Genomic DNA, 27,293 nt, shown 5'->3' on the forward strand with positions numbered 1-27,293 from the left:
ATAGTTTTTTTTAAACAAGTTTCGGTCCGATTGGCTCCTCCATTCGTATTGCTATTGTGGTCCTCTCATTAGGAACCTTTGAGTCTTCGGAGAAGTTTCTTTCGCTGTTTGTTTTTTATGTGTGCCACCCAATTTTCTTGCACTATATAGTTTCCTCTTTAGGTCTCGCCTGCGTAGGCTGCGCATGCGCAGTCTTGCTGGCGAGATTTTACGTTTTTGGTGATCTTTCCATTACGGGCTTTAAGCCCCGCCTTCTTTCCCATTGGCTGGCGTCACCGTTTATGCTAAACAGTGGCCAGCCATTGGGAAAGAGCATGCTGTGCCGTACACCTTTCTCTTTTTCTGCCGTCCCACATGGACGGCCTGGCCTGCCTTCCTTCTGGCATAAAATGGTTTCTTATCTGTATGGCCCCATAAAGATAATAAACCTTTTACTTCAGAAGGAAAGCAGACCGAGGCGTCCAAGTGGGACGGCAGAAAAAGAGAAAAGTGTACGTCATGGCGTCCGCTTGTTTTTTATTAAATCCTGCCATACACTACTAAACTGACCTAGTCCCTGAAGCTATCTGTTTCAGCTCACATATGGATGGAGTGAGGAGACCAAACATTCTGGTATTTAACCGGGTTTATTCGTGCTCTGTGGCGTTTGTCTCGCTCAACAACCCTTTTGATTTTCTGAGGGTTCAGTGGAAAGGTGTTCGTGGTGCACTCGCCGGCGAACCACCTTCAGGCGATGAACTTGTACACAAGGTCGGAAAAAGGTCATTGTGTCCAGCGCTGTTGATGGCGTCTTACATTTGACCCACTGAAGCCCTCACGCAACAGAAAAGGCGTGTTTTATGGAAACGCCTTGCCTATTTCATCTTGTTTGATGTCCGCCGTGTTGCAGGAGGCTTTGTCTGCACATTAGAGCGATGGGCTGGCTGTGGCCCCGGCCGTCATTGCAGGCGAGGAGAGGTTGCAAGCAGGGTGACCAGGGGAGCTATTAACTCAGACGTTCTCGCTTATTGTACATAATGTGTTTACAGGAGCTGAGAAGAGGAACGAACAATAGATCTGCCCAGGCATGGGGCCCAGAACCTCCAAAATATAGAGCTCGTTAATTTCGCTGCACAGAAGCGTCTATTCTGGGCGGTTACTGAAAAGAAGTTTTCGAATAAACTTTGTTTTTTTTGTTCTTGCAGTTTACATTTAGTGTGAAATGTTTGTGGCTGCATTAACGTTTACAACAAAACAGCCCTTGAGATTATTTAACGTACACCAATGCCTCCTGCATCAAAAAAGGCGATGCCCTAACACGTAAAAACACGCACACAAATGAAATGGCTCCAAAAGTCCCAAAAGCAAAACTATGAAAATGAAACACATTTTAAAGAAGACAGAGCAGGTGTGTACAGAAATGTAATGGGGACGTATGAGAACATATGCTAAAAGACCCGATTCATGCGGGAGACTCGCGATTTTTGAAGCCAAAAAATGGCTTTATTTTATCTGTCTCCCGCCTGAAATTGCCTCTTCTGCAGCAGAGGTCAATGGGAAAATATGTTCCCCCGCTTTATTTCAAAATCTCCCACTGTCCTCTTCTAAAATGTTGACCAGTGCATAATAGGTTCCACCAGCAAGCAAGGAAATGCACTCCCACAACTTTCATTTATGCCAACTGGGTAGTCAAAGACGATCATGTTCGTGGTGCAATGGGCCTCTCGCACCCAGGTTCACTGGTGCTACTGCAGCTGTTGCACTTGTGACAGATAGCTATGTGACTGGCGATACAACGAAACAAACGGCAATGATCTTAGGGCATCTCTGTCCTTTCGTTGGGAGAGGGGTTCCCCCTAGTAGGATAAAATGTGACAGTTCTTAGCATTTGTTTGACTAAATACAATTGGGAAGTATTTTTTAGTAAAAACGAGATAATCTCGATTTCTTTCTTTCTGCCACAAGGTCTCAATTGACAGTGCCCACACTTTGGCATGTCAACGCCAACGTGTCCTGTGGCACCCAGGTGCAAATTAAGCGGCACAGAAGCACCGCTCTACCCCGAGAAATTAGTTTATATGCTTTTTTTAATCAATAACGAAGGATCTTGGTGGTTTTATGGGGCGTAGGGTAAAAGACAGTGAAGCTGCATTGAACATATCTGATCCGCATGCTCGGAGCCCCCTTTTGTGAGCGAGAGGACTCGAGCCCCGTCATTAGCCCTCATTACGGTGAGCGGTCTGACAGCCTCACAGAGGCTTACAAGCCTCCCTCATTCAAGCCCGTCTGGGGCTGCCTCCTGCCATGCATGTCATAAGATGCACTCACTACTCTCTACTATTCTCTACTACGCACTCTCTACTACGCACTCTCTACTACACACTCTATTACACTCTGCTACACACTCTATTACACTCTACTACACACACTCTACTACTCTCTACTATTCTCTACTAGACACTCTCAACTAGACACTCTCAACTAGACACTCTACTACACACTATATTACACTCTATACTAGACACTCTACTAGACACTCTACTACACACTACTACACACACTATATTACACTCTCTACTAGACACTCTCAACTAGACACTCTCAACTAGACACTCTCAACTAGACACTCTCAACTAGACACTCTCAACGACACACTCTCAACGACACACTCTCAACGACACACTCTCAACGACACACTCAACGACACACTCAACGACACACTCAACGACACACTCTCAACGACACACTCAACGACACACTCTCAACTAGACACTCAACGACACACTCTGTGCTACACACTCTCTACTATTCTACTACTCTATACTACACACTCTATACTACACACTCTATACTACACTCTCTATTCTCTACCTCTCTCTCTACGACTCTCTAACCCTCTACCTCTCTCTACGCGCGCACATATGCACACACACATATATATATATATATATATATATATATATATATATATATATATATATATATATGCATATATATATGTGTATATATACATACATAACCATATATATACTTCTGAATATCTATATAAATACATGCATACATATACATATGCATACATATGCATGTTATGTACATGAAAGTTTGAAAAACACTAATAAAAGCAAAGCTAAAAAACCACCTACTTGCAAACAGAATTGCTTTAACTTAAACGAGGGTGAGACCTATTGCATTTTTAATGCTTGTTATATGTAGTTTCCTGTGGACCGGTAACATGGTTCCAGCTTTGGTCAGTGTATTGCGTCCCGACAATGCGTGTAGTTGGGGTCACTGCTCTACATAATACTTCTTTTTTGGCTCCCAAAGACGTTTCTGATATGTTCTCCTCATTTCAATCAACCTGTGCTTCGCCTTTTCATCTGTAGTGGGACACTTAAACGTTTTACTTGCTTTTATTAGATCTGCTTTAAGTTTTTTAGTGTACAGTTATACAAAGGTTTTAGGCTTGTGAGACCAGGGCCAGAATTTTATTTGTTCACTGAATTATGTCTATTTGCCCGCTAGTGAACGGTGTATAGAAGTGATTAGATCTGGCCATCTTGTTATCAAGTCTATACCCTTTTCAAGGTTTGGTGGACAGTATGCTTCTGTTGACTCGAATTGCTAACGTTGAAACCGCTCTTTTTCAAGCTTGCACCATTTTATCTTCTTGATCCCTCCAAAGGACCCGGAGCCATCTGAGGTGCCAACTGTTGGTAAATTTGTTCATTCTTCGTATTTGATTTGAGAGGCAGGTAATTAGGTGTTAACGGGCGCTGTATCTTTGCTGACGGATTACCAAGTATCTGTAGCGCTCCCTGAGGGTTTTAGATACAAATAAATATGATCTAGTGTTGACCCATTTATTTCCCTGCATGCTGCAACTACTTGTCCTTGAGTGGTATCCCACGTAGACGTGAGAGAAGGGTATAAGCCTGTATTATGTACTGTCATTTGAGTCTTTTTTTTGGGGGGGGGGGGGGAGGGAGACGTTGATATTGGCAGCAGTTTGCGCCAGATTTTCCATGTTAAAATCATCTGCAAGCAGATTCTCGGAGACTCCAGAGAAGCAGAGTAATTGTTACAGAGAGTTGCAGAAGTTTTCCAGTGTTTCTTTTTTAGTGCTTTTGAACGAATTCAGGTTAATTATAAGTATTCTTTTACTTAGTATGCATAGGTTGCGTGCGTTGTTAAAATGCTATGGCTTAAACGTTTTCATCCACGATTTTCATGTTTGCATTTATAGCTTGGAAACATAAATCACGAACCCTCCTAATGGTCATCCATGCGTGTTGTTTTTTCCAGCTGCTGGCCGTCTATTGGTAGTGAGCGCTTGCTCCACGTTTCTTTCACACAAATATAACATCCTGTCTTGAGAAATTCTGCGGAATCATTTTTCTGAATCGTTTAAGCTCCACCACGTGCTTTCTGGAAGCAATGGTTTCACTTTCTAAAGTGGTTCTAAATGGATGGTACCAAGGCATAGTAATTTTCTTGCCAAGGAGTTGTTTGAGGCAAAGATCGGTGCCAAGGATAAAGCATTTGTCAGAATTTGGTAGTGAATCCAACCAGATTAATGCCAGGGAGCATTATTCAATTCGAAGTGCAGCTCTAGAAGAAGGTACCGTGATAAGACTAGACTTGGGGAATTCACAAATAGCAGCAGGATCATCACAGAGAAGGTGATAAATGTATAGTTTAGCATTCCAGTAAGAGTGATTTTATAGTAGAGATTAGTAGTTTGAATATGAATATGCGTTATTTATGTGTGTGTGTGTGTATATATATATATATATATATATATATATATATATATATATATATATATATATATATATATATATATATATATAATAATATATAAACAGGTGAACTTGAACTGTGTATAAAACGGTGTACTTGAAGACAATAGTGGCACTTGTTACCAGGGACATCTAGGATAAATTGAGAATGCAGTTTGAATTCCTGTTTACCCTTCAAAGCAGGTATAAAACACACTTGTGGGCTGCTTAAGACAACAGCTGTTCTCTGGCGGGCCGTTATTCTATTTAGAAGATCATACCTCCATTTCTCAAAGCAGTCACTATTGTTTCAATATTGGGAAATACAGCTGAACAGGTTGATGCGTCTACTGCAAGGATATGGGGTTAACCTGTGCCTCATTGGTTTGAGTGGAAGATGAGCCAACACAGTCTTCCACTTCTCTGCAAAGCTTTAATGGGATAATCCAATCCTTCTCAGCAGGGCTGCTAAAGTTTATGTTAGGCGGTAGTATAACATCTGAGCATGAGCATTTGATAATATACTTCTAAAAGGGCAGTTTTACCATTTTAGCCGTATTTGTAGAGAAGCCATGTGCTGAATTACTATAGATTCCACTCTCCCCTATTGCCCTTCCCCCCTCACCAGTTACAGAGCATGCTCGTAGAGTACTCAGACAAGACCGTTCACAATGTTCCCACTACGATGAGTGACTTCTGATTAACACTGCTCTAGTCCTACAGGCCTTCCAGAAATATAGAGCAGGTTACAGAAAGAGTCATCTTTGGGTCATTATGTGGTTGTCTTTAGTAGACTAGGCCACTATGTTCAAGATTCTAGGCTGGTTTACTTTGTCTGAACACATTGCTACACAACAAGCAGTGACAACAGGTCTCTCTACATCAGTCACTTCTGCCCATTGACATTCCATTTCCAGAAACATAATGAACACAGGATACTGGTGACTGGCAATATGTAAGGGAAGACCACAGAGTAGACACCAAAGCAGTTGTGTGCTGTGTGTAGTCAAAGCATGTAAGTAACATATTCTCTGTTCAATATTTGTTGTGCGCTTTGTCCATTTCTGTTTTCCCACAATACCTTTGCCTGTGGATGCAAATGAAGGGGAGGGGACGTGGCCTAACGGCTAGAGCGGTCGACTTTGGAGCAGGGGAATTGGGTAAGAGTCTTGGCAGGGACGCTCAACATCCTGTGCTTCTGGGCAAATCACATAATCTCCCTGTGACTAACAAAAATGAATGTGCTCATCTGTAAAACAACTGGTGCTCATGTAAAGCGCACTAACACCTTCAGGTCTAGTCCATGCTATGTTAAGAAAAAAGCTCTCTTCAGTCTGATGTAAAGAGGTCTCCAGAGTGGCACGGCAGAACAACTTTGAATGTAGTGAAACTTAAATAGCACGTACACAGCTAAGTGTAATCAGAGCACTAAACACAGTAAGGGATAAGGAATGTTTTAAGATTCTATTCCAAAGTAGGTGGAGGGAGGAATGGACCAGTTCCTGGGCAGGAAGATTTGGAAAATGTCTTACCCCTGGAAGATGACATGTTCTGTGAAGAGAGGATTCTTCAGATGATTTCTGAAGTGAATGAGTGAAGGAATGGGCCTGAACTTTGATGAACTGCTATTCAGATCTTCAGAGTATAGCTTGAAACGGATTAGTTTCTATTTGTTTTCCGATAGCATGCCCTGATTTTAGGGCCAGGAATGGCGTTCTCATTTTTGTTGTAATAGACTTGTGAGTAATGTTACTGATTTGTAGGAAATGCAGCAGTATTTGAAGATGATTCAGGACGACAGAAGCAGCTAGTGCCAGTCAAACTAAGTTGATGCGTCTTTAGTTCCTGGATGAGTTGAAACTTGGCACAAAAATGTTCTTGGTGACAGCAGGGAACAGTAAAGACAACAAGCAAATTATGTGTTAACACCAGCCCCTGGCTTGGACCTTGAGCCAGTAGTCAAATTAGGCAGGGTATGGTTTCATTGTGCACTTACATTAGAGCCATTACTACTCTGAGTTTGTGTGACAATGAGGATTATGATGATGGAGAGATTTCTGGTAACGAATTCAAGTGAGTTTGCGCCTGTGAATAGTTAGTCTGTAACTCATTTGAGTTTCATGTTAGAGAGTTAGTTAGTTCTGGATCGGACCTTGTCTGATAATCAGAATTAATTATTAATGGAAAGTCACTGACAGTGCCAAACTAAAGAAAGTAGGTACCCAAGTACACACAAGACTCTTGGACATTACTGAACAGCTATGGGTGTTCGATCAGACATGTTCAGGAGTTAAGACTGTGAAATGTCATAGGATATTCCATCATACTAGTCCAACAATCACCTGGCATGGCTCATACCTTGCTGGTTGATAAGGTTCCGTTGCTCTGCGGTACGTCCTCCCCAGATACAGCTAGTTTCTCAGACACATTCTGTTTCCCAGCATCTTCTCCAGAATTCAGCGGTGACACAATTTGCGACCTCTCAGAGAAAAAGACATCACTCAATACACTTCGAAAGAGAGGAGTCATGAAACAAATCAACATCAATTGGAGAACACGACGCAGATTTGTTTTAAAAGTCTCTGCTTATTTCTACTTGTGACTCTCCCTTTGCTATCTTGTCAGGCAGAGCACGCATGTTCAATACTCCAACAAAAGTGGGAGTTGGTGCTACATGTCACGATGCAAGAGCATCAGTTTTGTGCCCTTGGCTTGAACCAGTCAGTTCTCTGCTGCACCAATCTTTTGCAGCGAGAAGAGATGCTGGTAAAGCTTTGACAAAATGAGAAAGTAATAGCCACTTTCCTGAGGGTAAGCACAGAGAAGGCACCAGTGCAGCAAAGACCGTCATTGTTATGGCATTCCTCAATGTCATCAAGAAGCTGCAAGGCACTGGCTACAGTCCTGGGTAAAGCAAGTAGTAGTGCAGCAAAATTACCCGTGACCAGACTATGGCTCTGACTAATGCGCTTGGCAGAGAAGACAGGCCTCATATGCAGTACAGGCAGCCAGTACCCTATAAGACACATTGGCTGTGGTCTTGAAGAAGCATCAGTACAACAGCGAAATACAACAATCAGCATGCATATCTAGCTAGAAGTGACATCCCCCGATTACAAGGGATCACTACAATACACATCTGATACAGGAGGAACAGAAATCTTAATAAAAGCACCCCAAATAACAGATTACGGGTGCCTTCCGGTGGGTTGGTGACATTGAGATGGTGAGACAAACATCACGAAGAATTTTGTTCTTAATCTGAGGAGCAATACCTCCAGAAGGCATTAACATTAAAGTATGCAATAAATGTAGCTGTAACAACTAAAGAAATGAACAGTAGGAAATGACCCCTGTAGCCCGTTCACTGAATGCTACCCTTGCCACACATACCCTTCAGTCAAAGACTCTTGTGTGGATTCCGAAACGGAGAGTGTTGCCATGTGTACTACGGGCTCGGAGTCACTGCAGGGGCCTGCATCATCTGCGAACAAAGATGATAAAACAAACATACATCACGAAAATACATAACAAATATTACACAGCCAAACAGTATGGAACAGTGTTGCCTAATGGCTTTGGAATCAAAACTGTTAGATCTTAGCCTAACAATGGCTCCCTTGACTCTATTGTCTCAACTAAATGCATGGTAAAGGCTTTGAATAAAACATCAGGTCCAAGCACCAGTCTTTGATATCACATGCTTCAAATATAAGATATGTAGAAGGAAAAAGGGATAGGATGAGGCAGCCATGAGCCAATCTTAATTAGGGCTCCCTGTTTTCCGTTTTTACAGATACGTTCAGGCAGAAAACATTTATTTGTGTGCCTGTATTTATTTTTAAACGTGGATAAAAACGGAAACTGGGTTGTTTTTTGAGTAATTCTGAACTGTGTCTGCCATGATTGCCAAATCAATAGCTGTGTGGGTTGACAGGAAAGGGGGGTAAAAAGACAGGGACTTTAGTAAAGAGGCTTTAACAGCAGTAAATATACACAAGGTTGATACTGAAATGTGCATGTTTTCACATAAGTGACTTAACTTCAGCAAGCATTCACAGCACTGAAACCTGACAGGCTTTCATGCATGAGTGCATATTTATCAGTTAAATAAATATGGAAATATACTTTTTAGCTTCATTTTTCCACAAAGACCAAAATAAATATGGATTAATACAGATACAATTAGCAAAAAATACAAACGGATGAATACAGACAGAAATGTCAAAAAATATATACCTTAAAACCGCGAGCCCTAATCTTAATCCAGAAGGACCAATCCTCTATACTGAGAAAAGAATAATTTGCAATACAATAGGTCTCGCATTTGTAAAAGTAAAAGATACTGGTATTATAAATTATAATGTTTTTTATTTATATTTTTTGGTTTGCAATTAAGTTATTATTTAAGGGAATAAGTGCACATGATACTATAAGCTTTTAGATCTCATTCTGCTTAGAAGTTGGCACTCTACCTTACTCGCATTTCTGTATGAACCCTTCAAAAGTCCTCAACTGCTAGCTGTTACGGTGGAAAACAAAACATAGGCTTTCTTTGTGTGCTTATATGCAGATGTGTGTGGATTGGCTTAGCTTGTCTTGGCTCCCACATCTCAGTTATTTAGACCAGTGCTTAATTTGTAAACAAATAAGTGCCAGGGCCATCGTCAGGAGTCCACTGCAGCTTGCACCACCCACTGCCATGTCAGCGCTGCCAAAGACAGTACTAACCTAACTACCAACCATCACACTTCTACAAGTTTCACAATTCAGACTATTCCAGCCCACCCAACGCTATAATAATTGCTTGTTCACAAGTTTTTGTCAGTTTGATGTATAATGAACCACTTGATGTATATTGAAATATTAAACAAGTGTCATTGTGCTCATCTCTGAATTTGACAAACAGCACCACCATGTGGCAGACTGTCTTAAGTGCCGGTGTTGACAATAAGATGCCAGTGCCAAGCACCGGAAACCCCATGCTCAAATTAAGCACTGGTTTAGACATCACCAGGAATTCTGTGTTTAGAGAGGACTGACCCTAAATATACATACTAAGCCAGTCTGGGTCAACCACTAACATCCCAGTGACTCTGATAGTATGAGGCTGCAATGGCCTCACAGGTGATATTATGGATGTGGCCCATGGTAGTGATCCTTACTAATCAAGCTGATGCCCAATGAGGCCACAAAAGACACTCTCTTTTCTCTCCGCTTCACTAAATGTTCCCTTTGTCGAACATGAGTAGGCTAATCTCTCACAAGGTGCAGTGGCCATCTTAGAAATACTTTCAACAGCCACGTGAGCTAGTTCCAGAGGGATGCCAACAGATACTGCAATATAAGCATCTGCTATTAATGGGCTGTTCCGCTGGGCCTGTGATTATCTCATCGCTAGTTTTAGAATTGTATTCCACCTATTGTCCTGAAAAGCCCATATCTGAAAATGTGCATGTGTGCGAGAGAGCACAACATGGGGTATGCCTGCATTGCTTTCTCGCGAGCACAACGTGGGGGAGGGGCACGCAAGAGAGCAACACAAGGGAGGCGCATGCACGCAAAAGAGCAGAGGAAAAGAGTGAAAAACAAAAGAGAGAGCAAAATGGCAAAAAGAAGAGGCAAAGCAGCAGAAGAGCCGAGAGCTCTCCCACTGGACCACCAGGGAGGAAGCACAGGCAGAAGCCTGCAGGTGGAGGGCCTTGAACACCATGCAACGGAACTCAGGGAGCAACTACTGCCACTGAGTTGCTCTCACACACATGCCCCCCACATTGCTCTCTTGCTCCTGTGCCACTCCCCGCGTTACTTGCTCTTGCGCAACCCTACCCCTGCGTTGCTTGTGCACCCCTACCCCCGCATTGCTCACACTCTCGCACATGCCCCTCCCCAGCGTTGCTCTCTCTCTCACATGTTACCCTGTGTTGCTCGCTATCTTGCACGTGCCCCTCCCCGGCGTTGCTCCCTCTCGTGCATGCCCCCCCTCCAGTGTCTCTCTTTTGCAGGTGCCCCTCCCCCAGTGTTTCTCTTGTGAGTGCCCCTCCCCCAGTGTTTCTCTCGCGCATGCCTCTCCCTCAGCGTTGCTCTCGCGCATGCCTCTCCCTCAGTGTTGCTCTCTCACGCATGCCTCTCACTCAGCATTGCTCTCGCGCTTGCCTCTCCCCCAGCGTTGCTTGCCCTCACCCGCGTGTCCCTCCCTGTGTTGCTCGCTCACGTGTGCCCCTCCCCATGTTGCTCGCTCTCATGCGTGTGCCCCTCCCCCGCGTTGCTTGCTCTCATGTGTGTGCCTCTCCCCATGCTGCTCGCTCTCACGCGCATGCCCCTCCCCTGCGATGCTTGCCCTCACGCGCGTGCCCCTCCCCTGCATTGCTCTCTCTATCTCACACGTGCCCGCCCCCCCCCCCCCCAGTGTTTCTCTCCCGTGCATGCCTTTGGCCTCACAACTGCAGTGTAGCGCTGTGAATCATGTGTAGCTCTGGCAATAATACATGAAGAGGCCTACTTCTCTGGGCATCGACACACTTTGCCATGACTGAGAGGAACAGGGAAGAGGCGCAGCATCCCCTGGGCCTCGCAGCGCTACACCATAAGTGTGATTCTCAGGGAACAAAGGGCCTCTCCCAGCCTAATCATGGCCTGGAATTGGAGATCCAGCTTTACGCTGCCTCCACAAATATTCTGCAGGTCAGCCACTGTTCAGCAAATGTAACCCTTTCAAATGACAAGCAACTCTCTTTCAGCCCTTGATGAGCTGTGAAAGAGATGTTTGTGGACAGCAGATAGGAGGCTTTGCAGCACAGAGGGGTCCTGCACAAGCAGCTTCAGTAGAGGCTTCAGCTACTCTGATGCAAACTGCCCTAAATGAATGATTGAAACCCATACTCGGGACCTGTACTGAGGCAATTTCCTGTAAGGTTATTTCAAGGTGCTGTCACAATGTTAAATCACTGAACGAGGCACAGGGACATTATTATTTGTCCAGTAACAAATAGCTGATTAAATTAGTAGACCCAAGACTGCAACACACTTCTTTTTGGTGTGTAGGCTATACACAGGGTCACTGTAATTATGCAGCAGAGGACGGCTAAATTATGCAAATCATCCACTAAAGCATGTGGAAACCTCTCCCACAAAGTATGCAGTGTAATGCAGTACATTTTGCGATAATATTGCTTCATTATTTTCTCATTTTACACTTGTTAACAATGTTGGTGAATAGGTTGTTTCTCATTATTATCAGTTTAACACCCAAACATAGTAATAAGTAACCAAGAGGTGACCAGTCAACCCATGAAATGGGCTTTTCACTGCAAGGCAAAAATGTGTTGCTGCATTCTAAGTAACTTTTGAACCATCTGAGCTAGAAACATTTTTGCGGATTAAAATCTGTAGGTTATGCAGCAAATCCATATTTATGGGGAAAACACCATGGCCGCACAATCGCATAGTTTCAGTGGCCCTGGCTTTACATTTGCCACTGTATTGCATTTAGGTGAATATACTATGCGAGGGGACACTTCTCTCCCAGGTAATTTTTTGTCCATTTTATAATAGTACACTTTCTAGCAGTTTTTAAACAGAATCAAAGTACTCCCAATCTTACAAGAAATAGCAGAGCAATACATTCAGAAAAGTGGTTGCTCAAGAGCACACAATTTGTCCAAGAGGGAGGCCGAGATTAAAAAAAGTGTCACCTCATTCCACATTTCCAGCTAGTCCAGAGTCAGTGATTCCTACAGCAAGGCCAACAGGGTGTCCCCCTCAGGGAATTACAACCAAAGAAGGGGGGAATCACTGTTCCATCCGAGTGTGCGCTGTGAATTTCACGCCCACATCAGATAAAGTAAAGGGAGAGGTTAGAAATCCTAGAGAAGGAAGAGAAAGCTAGGTATGGTCTCGGACCCTCTCATGTGAGGCAAAAAGGGACGGGGAGAAATTTTTTGTCTCTTGTTGCCCTCACACACCTGAAGGATGTCATGCTTCATCATCAGTCGGTGCTTCTCGTCGGGCCGGCGCGGCAATGCCCTACGGGTCCCCCGAAGGGTCACTTTTTCGGAGATCTTTTTAAGAGAACAGCCGTATGATGAGTGCAGGTATGTGGAGAGGGTCCTACTGTAGAGTAGGTGGGGGGTGGGTAAAAATGGATAGGGGATACCAAAGGGCAGTAATTTTATTTGTGAAGTATGGGTTCCCCTGTCATGTTAACCCCTTGGCTGCGGGGGGGGGGGGGGGGGAGCGGGGCCGCGCGCGGCGCCTCTGTGCTGTTGATGAGCTCGGCTCGTCATGAAGCACAGCGGAGCTGCCCTCGTGACGAGCTGAGCTCGTCACACCACACCCGTTTTTAGAACATTCAGCACAGCGGAGAAATTATCCCCGCGTGCGAACGTTCCAACGCTGTGACGAACTCAGCTCGTCATGAGGGCAGCTCAACCGTCCCTCATGACGAGCTGAGCTCGTCAACAGCACACAAGGGGTTAAACAAGCATTTGCAATGCAATAGGTCTCGCATTAAGTTTGAGCTATTTCCATTGCTAAATATTGCAACACCAATTGCAACAAAAGTCTATAAATTGTAGGCCAAAAAAGGTGTATTTATTTTTGTAGCAATGGTGGCATGCTGCGCTTTAGATAAATATGTTTAAAAGTAAAGTGCGCCATACTGCGATTGCTACAATAGTTAAATGTGGATGCGTTAACAATTGATGTGTGCACTGATGGCTGGTGGTTTGTGTGCTTGGTGAAAGTGTGCACTGATGGCTGGTGGTGTGTGTGCCTGGTGGAAGTGTGCACTGCCGGCTGGTGGTGTGTGTGCTTGGTGGAAGCGTGCACTGCCGGCTGTTGGTGTGTGTGCCTGGTGGAAGCGTGCACTGCCGGCTGTTGGTGTGTGTGCCTGGTGGAAGCGTGCACTGCCGGCTGTTGGTGTGTGTGCCTGGTGGAAGCGTGCACTGCCGGCTGGTGGTGTATGTGTCTGGTGAATGTGTGCACTGACAGCTGGTGGTATGTGTGCCTGGTGAAAGTGTGCACGGACGGCTGGTGGTGTGTGCCTGGTGAAAGCGTGCACTGACGGCTGGTGGTGTGTGTGCCTGGTGAAAGCGTGCACTGACAGCTGGTGTGTGTGTGTGCCTGGTGAAAGCGTGCACCGACGGCTGGTGGTGTGTGTGTGTGCCTGATGAAAGCGTGCACTGATGGCTGGTGGTGTTTGTGCCAGGTGAAAGCGTGCACTGACGGTGGTGGTGTTTGTGCCCGGTGAACGAGTGCACTGATGACTGATGGTGTCTGCGCCTGGTGAAAGTGTGCACTGACAGTGTGGTTGTGTGTGTGGTTGTGTGTGTGTGGTTGTGTGTGTGTGGTTGTGTGTGTGTGGTTGATGATGAGAGTAGGCCCTTCCAGTGAGACTCCAGGCCTGATCTCCAGGTGGATGGATGGAGACACCAGCGCAGTGAGAAACACATGGCCTGAGATAATACCAATGATGATTGTACCCCGACTCTCTCACTGTTGCCTAAGAGGAATCTGGTTGAGTATGGGGGAGACCGCTCCGTTACACTCTGGGAGACTCCAAAGTGGAAGGGGCTGGGAGGCAGAGCTGGAGTTAGACAGTCAGTAGCCACCCTGCCCATGTCCCTTGGAGGTGGTAGAGAGGAAAGTCTGAGGGTGGGGGATGTCATGGTAACTTGCTCCAAGGAAGAGTTCTGGTGCAGTAGGGTATCCGACCCTCAACTCCCTGCAGTGATGGGCAGAGGGAGATCTGGGCTGAGAGGAATGGGGCCAGTCTTAGTCCATGGGCAGGACAGACACCTTTGGAAAGCTATTGTGTGGCCCTTTATAATGCGCAGTATGTATTTAACCCTTAAAAGGAGGGTGACGTGCAGGATTCCTGGGTCAGAATGGATGGAAACTCAGGGACAATTCGTTGCCCCTGAAGAGGAACAGAGGAAAATAGGATTGAGTGGGTTGGAGATTATTCACCCCTAACCATGCCACTCCCTTTCCCCCATAAGAAACTGTGGGTGCTGCGAGTATGGGCTGCCGAATGTATCATTTGAACTGCAAGGTGGAAAGTCGCAAGGATGAGATTCAACTGTCATGCCCCCGGGCTTTCCCTGCCACACTTCCAGCACCTCTGCTTACTGTGGAAATCCGCAGTACAAGGCAAGGAGTTTAAACTCCTCACCCAGACCAGGTCCAGCGCTTTCCGCACATAATGTCCATGGCGGGGCGGCCTCTGGCCTCGCAGTGACCCCGCGGCAGGTTGACCTCTGACGTCGCAGACTGCCGTGGGCGTGAAGGAGAAGCGCTAGAAATGCCTCAGTGGGCCTCACGGCTCAGTGCCACAAGCAGCACCAGATTGCTATTGTCCGCCTTGATGTAAATGCGGGAGCCACGCCAGCTAGAAAGGTACTCGTCAAAATGGCTCAGTGAGTTAAGCGTCCGGTGCTGACATCAGGTGTAATCGGCAGATCAATTGCTCGAATCCACAAGATCACCTTTGCATCCTTCCGAGATCCTAGCAGAACTGATTAACATTTGACTGTGTAACTGGCACCACCTGTTATTTACGGCTCTTGGGAACAGAAAATAACGGGGTATAAAGAAAGAATTATAATAAGTAAGAGCCAAGCCCAAATCTAAAGCATGACATGCGCGTGCAGTTCAAACACTGGCATCGGCACCTGCGTCTGGCAGGGCAGGGCCTCCACAAGCTGCAAGGCCCACATTAACATCCATCCTTGTAACAGTGCTTTGCAGACCCGGTTTTTGCCCCAAACTTGAATAAAATACACATTACTTTCGGGCGCTGGTCTGGATTATCGCAGACTGTGTCCACCTCATGAGGACGAACAGGTGAATGGCAAATTTAAAGGGATACATTTTGTTGATAACACAGCGGAAGAAAGATGCATATTAAAATAACTTAAAGCAGAAAGAAATAACGAAGTTGATTTTTTTTTCAATGCCTCACTCACATTTTAAGCATTTTCTGTGTACATAAAACAGATTAACCTTTAACAGGTTGACACAGGAGGAAAGCCGATATTAATATAAAATATACAAAAGATTATTAAGAGATTACATTCCCCACATCCGGGAGCGGGTACGTCGAGACGGGAGCTTTGCTTTCACTGGAGTAAACAGATGAGCAAAGAACAGCGATAACCTTGGCGCCGACACGCTGGCCCCGCGGTGGCTGCAGACGTAAGGAGGAGCAGAAGTGGTGGCTGAGGCTGCCGATGCAGGTGCGGGGCTCCCATGAGTGAGGGAAGCCCCGGGTGTGCCAAGTAATGCGGCGGAGATAACACTAGGGGAGTCCTGAGCTTGACGGAACCTGTAGCAGCACAGCGACAAAAGCGCCTGGTGAGCGGGGCTTAGTTGTATCGTGGGTGGTGGGTGGTGGAGTGTGTGTGTGTTTTTTTCTCTCTGTATATTGCAGGAGGCCGACTTGCCTCAGAGGCCGGACAGGAGATGTGCACAGCGCGTGGGTGTACGTGCGCGCACACCTGCTCAAATCGCAAAAAGCTCTGCGCGTGCCCATCTCCTGTCCCACTTCAGAGGCAAGTAGACAACAATAAGCCTCGCTGGCGACAGCGCTTCGCGCTGCGTACGCCAGGCTCGACCTAAAAACCCGGAGGTTGTGTGTTACAATGTGGGTAATAATGTACCCTGGGTAACATAAGGTGTGGTCAGGTCGACATGTTTCGCGCTATTGTGGTCAAGAAGATCCAGTGCGCTTCATCAGGACCAGTGCACAGAAAGGTAGTAATAGTGTAATCTAAAAATAGTGCAAGTGTAAATGTAGGGGGTTGTTGCCCCTATGTGATACTGGTGGTACACATGGTTCTAAGCCCTACTAGAGCGCCGGCAGTGACCAGACAATTAGTCTTCTCTCCAGTGGAACCTAAATAGTAATGGAGTATTACTCCATGGATGGCGGCGTAGGTATCACCGTCAGATCACAGTGGTTCTGTAGATACAGAGGCACTGCTCAGCACCTACCCACCAAACGCCGGCCCGGGGTGGAAACCCCATTGACTGGGCATGCAGCACCAGACCATTGTTTCTAGACCCAAGGAAGAGGGCTCCATTACGCTGGGCTTCGCTTTCCTGTTACTCGCAGCTCTAGAACATGGTTGAGAGACGCAGGTCAGTGGAGGGTGGGATGGGGGGGCTTACCCTAGGCCTCCTAGCCATGGTCCAGTCCTGCGAGACCCAAGGGAGTTAGGCTTCTTCATCTCCACCTAGTACAGGGCCCAGGGGTATTAGGTGTCCAATGTACCTGAATGATGGCATTATTTTACTGTGCAGGATGTGAACATGGTTGAGAGGACACTTTATCTTTGCGCCATGGCACCATTGTGTTGCAACTTGCCTCTTTCATAGGCCTCACAGCCATGTTTTAGCACTGTGAGGCTGAGGACAGATTCTTCCCTGGGCCTCTCAGCCATGGTTGGATACCCAGGGAAGGGGGTGCCAGCCCATGAGCTTTGAGGCACTGCTCCATTGCTATGAGACAATGGGTGTGCTCTCTCGTGGGTGTAGCTATCAATAGTGCAGCAGGTGCTGTGGCACCAGGGTTCATGGATGGCAAGGAGCCAGTGCACCAAAACTATTGCTGCGTTTTACTGTCCTGCATCATTTACTTGCATCAGAGCCCATACTGTGCCACTTATCCCTTCTCCCATGCACCTCAGAGCCATGGCACAGAGCTGTGAGGTCAAGGAAAAGCCTCTCCTCTCCTATGCTTTATAGCTGCGGCCCAGTGCTCGGAGACCTCAGTAAACCAGCCTTCTGCCCTAGGCCTCACAGCAATGGACAATGGCTCTGAGAGCCGTAGCTATAGATAGCACAGCAAGTCTAGTGTCACTGTTGCCTGGGGGATTTTGGGACCAGTGCACCCAAATTACAGCTGCATTTTACTTGTCTATTCAGTGGCCTGAGGGAATGGGGAAGAGAAATGTACCTAATCCACCCCAGAGCTCAATGCACCACTGTTACAGCACAGATTCCCCTCCCAACCATGTTCCTCCGCTGCGAGGCCTCGCATTACAGAACCATGACAGTGAGACCCCTTGCAGGGGAGTAGCTAATATAGTGCAGCAGGTGTAGTGAAAGTGGAACTCTGGGAAGTCAGGTCCCAGATATACTTAAATTATGGCTGCTTTTAACAGAGCTATGGCTGCGCGGCCCATGGGATGTGGCCCATTCGCAGAGTCTTACCCATCAGTAGTGCAGCAGGTACAATGGCACTGGAGCTGAGGGTGTTCTGGACCATAGTCACCAAAATTATGGATGTATTGTACATCCATCTTGTTGATCGGGCGGGGGGGGGGGGGGGGAGAGTGGTCCCTTTATCTTGCCTTAACCATGACCCTTAGACAGCATTGCTACACCGCTAGCCTGCTCACCTAGCCCTCACAGCCATGATCCAGCGCTGTGAGTCAGGACAGTTCTTCACTCCACTGGGTATTACAGCCATCGTCCAGTCTAGTGAGGCCCTCCAATGTAGGAAGGCAGTACTGTGGATTGCTCAGCTCTTCCTTTGAGATGTTTGCACAACATACTGTATTGAGCTCCTGCAGGATGTCAAAAGTCTAACCTTTTTTGCATGCCAAGGAACTGATTCAGACAAGCAGTCTAAGCAATATGGGTTATAAAAACAAACAGTTTAGCTGTGAAGCCTGGAGCAGCCCAGTAACAGTGACAAGTCTTAGCACTGGCTCTTATGTACAGAGGTGCAGAGGGGGAGCATTTACTAGCATGGTAACTGGGTTGGAAGAAGTGTACCAAAGGAAATGAACTACACAGGCTACTTTATTAAAATATTTACCTTTAGAGTTTCTAAAATGGAGGAATGTAAACAGAGAGAATGAATCCCCACAGAACGTGCAACACTCACCCTAAAATCTTTAAGATAATGGCCAGTCAGTCCATGAGATAATGGCAAATAAGTAAGAACATGATTTGCCCAAGATCAAACAATTTTGTCAAGTAGGAGAACCAAGATTGCTTGTTTCAAGACATACTTTTACCAGTATATACAGTAAATAAACACAGTAATTTTGGGTAACCTCAATATATACATTTTCTTGGCCAAACCACAAATTTGATAATTGTCCTGCAAAGAAATAATAGAAGGTTGACTTCAGTCCTGGGTGGATGTCTAGGGATAGGGTGGGTGGAGCATGTTCTTCACTTTTTGAAGTTAGAGACTGATTCTTTTCATCAAGGGATCCCACCCCCTGACCTGATGCTGCAAGGCCCAGAAGAGGAAGGGCCCTCCTCTATGCTTTGCAGTGCTGGGCCATGGTGGGAAAGGCTCAGGTAAAGGCCGTCCTTTCTGTGGGCCTCACAAACATGGCCAAGCGCTGCATGATTCGAGGGGCCCATTACCTGGCCTATATAAATACTACAAGCACATATACATACCTAATGCACTAATCTGGAAACAAATTGTTAACATTTGATTTAACTTATACATTTTAGAGAGACCTAGGCCCCACCTTTTCATCCAGTGTGACTCATAAAATGTATTTCCAGTTAACTGAAATTTAAAATATATGTGCCTATTTTATTTACGTTAATAGTTATGTTTTTTTATGCTGATATTCACACAAAGAAAGTTACTTTTGCAAAGTAGCTCCCATAGACAATTGATGGAACTTCCGATTGTCATTTTCTGTGATTTCACGCTGTTTGCAAATTAGGGGGGGGGAAATCACACATTCCCTTTCTGCCCAGGGTCCCAAAGATCCTAGAACCAGCCCTGGTTGCAAGTCAGAAGCTGCGATGCAGGTGATCAAGTTACATGTCCTACTGTCACCAGCTGATCGCTCATCAATAATTCCCACTTAAGATCCAGTGGGATGCGAAGAATGTATTAATCTTGATCACACACATCTTGTCTGTCATTCATTTTGGCCAGAGCATCAAGCAATTTTGCAAAAATGCATTTTTGCTGGAGGCAATTGTCAAGCTGCATTTGTGCGATCCAATAAGCCTTGGATTTAAGGGGATACAAATCCCTCTTAAGAGTATTGCTTTTTGCTTCTTTAAACATCGATGCATTCCACTCACGTTCCAGGCAGATTGTGGCACTGAGAATGTACATTTACGCCATTTACCAGACCAGATATTTTGTCGGGTACTTTATTGGCAAACCATCAAGCATACTTGCACTTTGGTATGTAGGCAATTGTTAAGCTGCCTGGTGAGATTCAAGAAGCTTTGGAACCAAGTGGTTAAATCCCTTTCTTAAGACTCCTGCTTCCGTGCCTTTCAAAAAGACTTAGGTGGTGGTTGTTAGCTAGACGCAAGAGCAAAGATGCTCATTCTCCTCCCTGAATTAGTCATCATGCGTAGGAGCATCACTATTAACTCCCCGAGGGCTAAGCACACCTTTTGAATCCCTGAAAGAGATCTTACGCTAATCGTTTAACATCTAGGCAATTTACCAAGCACGTCTGCATAAATGAGCTTTTTAACTTTAAAATGCACTTGAATTCTGTTGTTTTAACGTGATTTTATGTATGGTTTTTACTAAGTTCACATTGGACATCTGTGCTATACAAGTAGGAACGTTCACTCATTCTTTCATGTTGTCAGCAGGGATGTTTTAGGACTCATCTCAAATCTTGGCAAATGGTTTTCCTGAAGCTTAACAGATAATGGTCTTTGACCCAGAGGGATCATTATCCCAACAAGAGGGAATGGGACACAGACAGCAGGGAAGGGCAGTGCTAGACAAAGGTGTGATGTAAGTTATTGTATGTCCATGCCCTCCAGCTTAAAATTCTAGTACGATAACTCTGTAGGTTAATGTGCCTGCCAAATTAAACTTTTTGTGACTCAGTTGTGGTAGACAGAATTAGTCTGGATGCGAAAAGAAGTGATCACCTAAAACAGCAGTGACTGGGCTTGATATTTAGTTCCATCAGAGGGGCGAACTATCTATTAATCCACAATGCAAATCAAAATATTATGCAATCCAAAGCGTTGGTGACTTTAGGAACCCTGCCTGGTGCTTCCAGGAGTTGAGGTTTCAAATGTTCAACATGTTTATGCCCAGTTAACAGGGAGGTTAGCGAGCAAAGGTTGTTGGAGTGAAACATCCTCCCCTCCCCCATTTGCACCTGTTGCAAAGAAGGACTGATGGAATAATCTCTCTGGGGAATTGAAGAGAGCAGCTGAGCAACAACATGGAAAAGGAAACGGTTATACTGTTCAAACTGCAAACAACAATCAGACCTTAATCAATAAGCAACACGATAAATTATGAAAGAGAAATTAGTAACCAGCTAATTAAATCAGCAAGAATTTCAGTGTACTATTAAAAATCTCGTAGAAATCAATGAACAAGAAGCAACTAAACGACCAGTGTAATCAGCAAACCATTTAAAACCATGCAACTATCAGAGAACTCTTGAAAGCCACTGAGCAAGAGATGACAAGATTTGCTGATGACTCTATAAAGTAAGAAGTGAGAAGGCCCGGTTCTAGAGGGGTGACTAGGCCCACCCAAGAGCAACCTCTGGGCCACCCAAAATCGTTTCAAAGTGGAAAACGGCTGCTTGTTTGTGGTAAACACTTCACATGGACTTGTAGCCCCACTATCACCTAAACTGGCGACATAGCAAAGTATTCTTTCAGTGATACGCGAGGGTGCGCAGTTAGGCGAAACGAGCTCCGAAAGGGCAACTGGCCAATAGAAAGTGTTTACCTTGGTTAAGCTTTGCACAAAATACATTGTAAAAACTAATAGCAAAAAAAAATAGAACTAGCCTCAAATCACTGTCAAGCAGAACAGAGACATGTCACTCACTTCATAAGGTTCTCCAAACCGGTCCTGGAGGGCCGGATCCATGCCAGATTAAACCAGCCAGGTGCCTAAACAGACTGTAGATCATGGTTAAATAGTCACCACTGGCTGGCACATTAGGAGCGAGAGCATCACGCGAGTAAAGAGGCAAGCACCCAATATTGATAATGCAGATAGAATGAAAAGACTATGCGCGTGAAAAGTAAGCATTTTACCCGTACCTGCATTCTTCTTTATTGCCCATCCATGATACCTCTTGGCCCTCCTAGATTCACAGTCCTGGAACCGTGCATGGATGCCAGGACACAGAATGCGAAGAACATAGGCAATGCCTAATGGCACTGCCGTCAACCACAAGAGAGAACATCCAAAAACCTGAGAGGGCCGAAAAGGGCCACTTTCCCGCTAGTATTATTACCACCTAGCTCAACAGGACTCGTATTTCTATTCCTTGAGGATGTAATGCAGAGTGGGTCTGCCTACATAATATTCCAGCCTTCACGCAGCCCCATGCAACCTCCTAAGTAACAATAAAGGTATCTTACTTATAGGTAGAATTCTCATAGGTTCTTCCTGGGTGTCACTCGTTTTATGGATCCCTGTATCCTTGGTGTTGGGCGGGGTCGACGCCCGAAGTCCTCGGACCGGTATCTGTGCTAGTAGCACCAATCTCTACATGAAGTGCATCCCGCTATAAACACAGCTGCTCTCCCCAGGTGTTCTCTCCTTCACTGTTCGGACCGCGTCGGGCAACCAAGGGTAGTGCCCCACTCACCAGCACCAAAACCCCTCTCTCCTCTTAACTAGAATTCAGTCCTACTACCTGCAAAAAAGCTGAACCTGTCGTTCCACCCTGGTCTCGCTCGGTATCTGCGACAGCTCTCTGGCCCCCCCAGAAGCTTACTTCCGCAGCTGCCGGGCACCTCGGGATGCGATCCTACTGCTGTCAACGGCTGCGACATCTACACTGGCATCCCTTCGGCAATTTCCGTAGAACGACGGGGATGAAGACGGAAGAGCCTTCGGGAATCTCCGGATATTGTATGCGAGATACGCAGCGGCCACTTTAGAATGGGAACGAGTGTTGTCACTACAACATGAGACCGGTCAACCTTCCGATCTTGTGACACACCTTCGATGAGGGGGAACGATATTCGGTGGTGCATCAAGTCAGTGTCAATCTACGAAGGCCATCCCATAGCACCTGGAAATCGCATTTTAGTTGAATCATTCACGGAGCAAGCTGCTGCGTTTTACTGGCACTTCAGTCACAAACAACTGAAAGATAAACAAAGCTATTTACTTGTACTATCTTTAGAGTTCCACGGGAAAATTATGGGGCGGGGAGTGCGGAGGTGGCACTGCGGTCCTGCTCAAATACAGATCTAAACCATAAAACCAGTACTGAAGCAGATTCTATTGTATTTAGCACACTGCGCCTCACACTAGGACATAAGGGGACCAATGCACATCTAAAGATAAACTACCTGTTTCATCAAGTACAAATATGCAATTGAGTCTTGTCACCATTTGGAAAACATATTTTTACTTACGACTGTCTATGTGCTCTCTCTAGCTCGTGATAAGATCATGTAAAGAGGTGACACTCAGCTATGGCCGCCGCTGTCTATGCGAAACCGTGGCAGCCAGAAGCCAACATTCCCGGAAGTGCGCGTTACCATGACTACAGTAGAAGCCGAGAGATGGCGTTAGTGGTGGACTGCAGGGCTCCGGATTGTCTTCGATGGAGTTGCGAGGATGTGGCGGCCTGGATCGAGCGTTGTGGTTTCCCACAGTATCAGGTAAAGGGGCGGAAGCGTAGCACCGACAGGGTTCACATTAGCGACTTTGATTATAGTCAAATCAAATCTTTATTTCCTCAGATAGTTAAAACCATTACAATTATAAAATTGAAGAACAAGCATTTACAATGCAATAGGTCTCGCATTATTAAAGTTTGAGCTATTGGCCTTGTAAATGACAATGCCTTTTATTCCTTTGCATCGGTGCGTAAACAAGCACTTTGTACTTGTAGTCCATGCTTATGAGAAGCAAGTCTGGCAGTCTCTTTTACTGCCAGCCTTGCTCATCGTAAGCAAGGACTATATGTTCAAAGTGCGTGTTGATGCACCGATTGCAAGTTTTAAAAACAAATGAATAAAAGGGATTGTCTTTTACAATGCCAATAGCTCAAACTTTAATAATGCGAGACCTATTGCATTGTAAATGCTTGTTTTATTTGCCACCTCCTGCGATCCAACCGCGACACCCCTGTGATGTCCCCCCCTGTAACCACCATGCCCGCCCTGACACCCGTGAGACATGCGGGCCGCCCCTGGTTTTCACCCTTGTCAGGCAGGTATAGCTTGGGTCCAGTGGCACAATGTGCATGGGACCCACGTCTGGGCCCACCTGTCCCTTTTAGGGAGACGCACTAAAGAATACAAAAAGTGATAGGTGAAATGTTGAATTAATCTCAGCAACTGGTAATTACTTGGGCTGCATCCCAGTCCATCGTTATTTTGCACACACTACCACCTCAAGTTTTGCCCGGCCAACAGGCTGCATAGTTTGAGAGTGCTGTGTGCAAAGGCTAAGCCGCCTGTTTCCAAATTATTATTTCTGTAGTGTTTACACTAGCTTGTAGTTACCAAGTTAGGGGGTATGCTGAGGGCAACGCTATTTTCTACACCTATGTGCGGGCACCGATGCGATCGTTCTTATATTCTGTATGTGATGTTTGCCTGCACTTTCTAAAGTGCATACATATTCAAGTGAGAACTTCTCCAGCTAGTGTAGTGCGCGAGCTGCAGCCAGCAGAGCTTGGAAATGGAGAGAGACAACCACTACTCCCAGATTTCGAGCCGTGCTATCTGCAGAACATTTACTATTTTGGAGAAATTTTCCAGTTAAATGCATGCACTTTAGAAAGTGTAATTCGCTGCGATGTGCAGGTTTGCACACAATCGAGTTAGGCCCAGATGTTCATTAAAGTATGCAGATCAACCTTTAGGGCGCAAGTCGCCGTTACAAAAATACAGATGTTTGAGAAAGAAAAAATTCTGAGAATGAAAAAAGTGGCGCACATTCTAAGAAAAGATGGAGAGATACAGGTCACTGAGTGAGGCTCTGACGCCTAATCCCGGCTCAGTGCCCATGTTTCAAGCGAAGTCCTGGTTACCGGAAGTCAGGACGATTTCAAGGAATTAGCGTGCCCCAAAGAGCCTGCCGTGCTATGCGGGGTTGCCAGGGCCTGCCTGTGCCCTGGACAGCTCTCTCTCTCTCTCTCTCTCTCTCTCACAGCTGACGCTGCCTCAGAGCTGAGACAAAGGGTTCACCAACCAGAGCCGCGAATCACAGAGCGGAGAGCCATCCGGCACTTCACGGCGAATGCAGCCTCTTGGACTTAGAAGCATATCTGTGAAACGTTTGAAGTAGCTTGGCGGGTGACGCCACCAATATTGGCGAGAGACTCCGATTTTGGGGAGTTATTGTGATTTTTTTTTTTTTATCTTTCAAAAGCATGCTTTGAAAACTCGCTGGATTAAACTCGTGGTTGGATATTTAACTGTGAAAATATTTAAGTAAAGGGCCTTATCATGCGGTAACCGTCTTCCAGCTCTAGAACTCCGTTTTAAGCTGCTTGGACTCATGCCTCAGTGAGGGGAACGTCATGTTAAGAACAAAGTGGTTGACAGCAGAGCACAAATTCGATACCCTGAAAACAAGCCCTCACCCAAAGGAAAACAAGCTGTGAGCGTGCACATCCCGAAACCGGAAGTTCGGGAGCGTCACTCCTGTCGTGGGGCGAGACTTCCGTGTTCTGCGGGAAGCCCATGCCCATGGAGTGGCTGGCCCAGAGGAGCAGTGGTGACACGGGGCTCCCATGCCTGAGGGAGAGCCCTGCGGAGGCTGCAGAAGTCAGGAGTGGCGCCGATGCGGTGAGTGGGGCTTAGTTGTACTGGGGGTGGGGGTGGTGGCGGGGGCGGGGGGTGTGCGCGTGCCTGTGTGTCTCTGTTAGCGCTCGTGTGTGTGTGCGTGCGTGCGTGTGTGCGCTCGTGTGTGTGTGTGTGTGTGCGTGCGTGTCTCTGTGTGTGTGCGCTCGTGTGTGTGTGTGTGTGTGTGTGAGAGCGTGCGTTGGTCGTTACTACATGCGAGAAGGAGACAGGAGATGGGCACAGCTCATAACTGTACTGGTGAACGCGCTCGACCTGATCCGAGTCTGGCATGCTGCTCGTGCCCATCTCCTGTCTCCTTGAAAGCAGAGCGGTGACTATAGGTCTCGCAGGCGAGACAGCGCTTTCGCGCTGTAATCGCCAGGTGCGAGACCTAAAAAGCGAAATACATATGCGTCAATTCATCCAGACATTGGTTGCAACCATAAAGCCAATTAAGAACTAGAATTATAAAGTCCATGGCATCAACTTGTCGTGTGGTGGTTCCCTAGGCCCACATTATATGGAATAAGGACACAAACACAGTGTATATGCTTACTGGAACTGAACCAGGGCACTTGCGCCCGCCCCCTTTTATTGACTGGGTCACCTGACCGGTGATGCCTGTGATGGGTGGGTGTGCAGTGTGGGATACGACAGAGATGGAACACTAGAACGTGTCCAGTCGGACACTACATCCATCCCAAACTTTATTGAAAAAGAAATAAACGAAAGTCCAACCTATGAAGAAAACTAACAACAATACACACCACCAATGAGTCTCTTCAGGCCGTCTGCTGGGCAGTGCTGGAGTTCTGGACCACACGGTCAGGAAGCTTTGGTCCGTCTCGGCGATGAAGTTCAGACCGTCCTGGTCTTGCGGTGTTTGAGCTTATTTACAAAGTTCTAATATCGGTGCATCTGGAGCAGTAGTGGAGTCTACTTCAGAGATCTTGCAGGCGTTCAGGTTCCGGTGGATGAAAAGCCAACAGCTATTGAGGATGATCTTGTTGGATGAGGCCTTTCCTTGGAGGCGATGTACTTGATGATCTTTCCAGCTCCTGACAGCCGAGCGACTTCAGACTTGCCTCTCTTGCCTGGACTCCTCTCTCACTGGAGTTTCTTGGAGGGCTTTTCTCCCAGGCTGTCATGGGACCGTGTGGGCTTTGTGTAGGCCGCGCAAAGGCGTCTCTGAGGAACTGCCAACAAGACCACAGCCAAGTCGCTCATGTAGCCGTAGAGGGTGGTGTCTCAGTCCGAGTGTTCTCGCCATCAGGGTTCAGGTTCTGTGCCTTCCTCAGATGGTCATTGGGTGACCATTCTTCATCTGTGACCTCCATGCTTCCCGGTTCCATTCGTAGAGCTACTGCCGACTCATCTCTCCAGTTCGGATTCCCCTCTCACAAGATGTCAGTTGAGGCCCTTGCCCCTGGATTGCCACGTGACTGCGTGGGCTGTGCAGGCCTTTTGTAGGCCTCGCTGAGGGATCGCTGCAGAACGCCCAACAGGGCCAAGGCCAAGCCTCATGTAACCCCAAGGGTGGATGGTCCAATGGTCGGGCATGCTCTTCTTCGGCAGGCTTCAGGTTTACGGAGGCACACAGAGAGTTCCTGGGTGGCTAGTGTCCCACAGCACCAGAAATGCCTCGTTGATCTCTGGCTGTCTCGAGTGGTTGGATCCACTCTGGTGGTACCATGCTCCTTTGATGCTCTGGGTGATGATGCACCGAGGTGATGGACATGATGATATTTGTTTCAGTTGGTCAACAGGCGGTGATAAAGGAAAGAG

At 46.3% G+C, this 27,293-nt stretch overlaps 2 protein-coding genes across 5 annotated transcripts in view; one reads left to right on the plus strand and one right to left on the minus strand.

Moving 5' to 3' along the window:
• The window catches only part of TMED8 (transmembrane p24 trafficking protein family member 8), a 107,004-nt gene extending 83,776 nt beyond the window's left edge, over positions 1–23,228 (minus strand). Inside the window, exons 1-3 of one of the 4 annotated variants that reach the window (XM_078659964.1) lie at positions 23,124–23,228; positions 8,151–8,241; positions 7,116–7,236 (exon numbers count right to left, since the gene is read on the minus strand). In XM_078659964.1, the coding sequence (XP_078516090.1) occupies positions 7,116–7,236; positions 8,151–8,200 (171 nt within the window). In that variant the 5' untranslated portion in view covers positions 8,201–8,241; positions 23,124–23,228. Of the gene's footprint in view, positions 1–7,115; positions 7,237–8,150; positions 8,242–22,115; positions 22,750–23,123 lie in introns of those variants that run through there. The other 3 variants (XM_078659961.1, XM_078659962.1, XM_078659963.1) reach the window with 3 other exon arrangements.
• Positions 23,184–27,293, plus strand: part of SAMD15 (sterile alpha motif domain containing 15) — a 99,952-nt gene continuing 95,842 nt past the window's right edge. The window contains exon 1 of the mRNA XM_078659965.1: positions 23,184–23,372. Coding sequence (XP_078516091.1) covers positions 23,184–23,372 — 189 coding nt within the window. The remainder of the gene's footprint in view (positions 23,373–27,293) is intronic.

This window comes from Lissotriton helveticus, chromosome 9 (assembly GCF_964261635.1).
Source record: "Lissotriton helveticus chromosome 9, aLisHel1.1, whole genome shotgun sequence".
Classification (NCBI taxonomy): domain Eukaryota; kingdom Metazoa; phylum Chordata; class Amphibia; order Caudata; family Salamandridae; genus Lissotriton; species Lissotriton helveticus.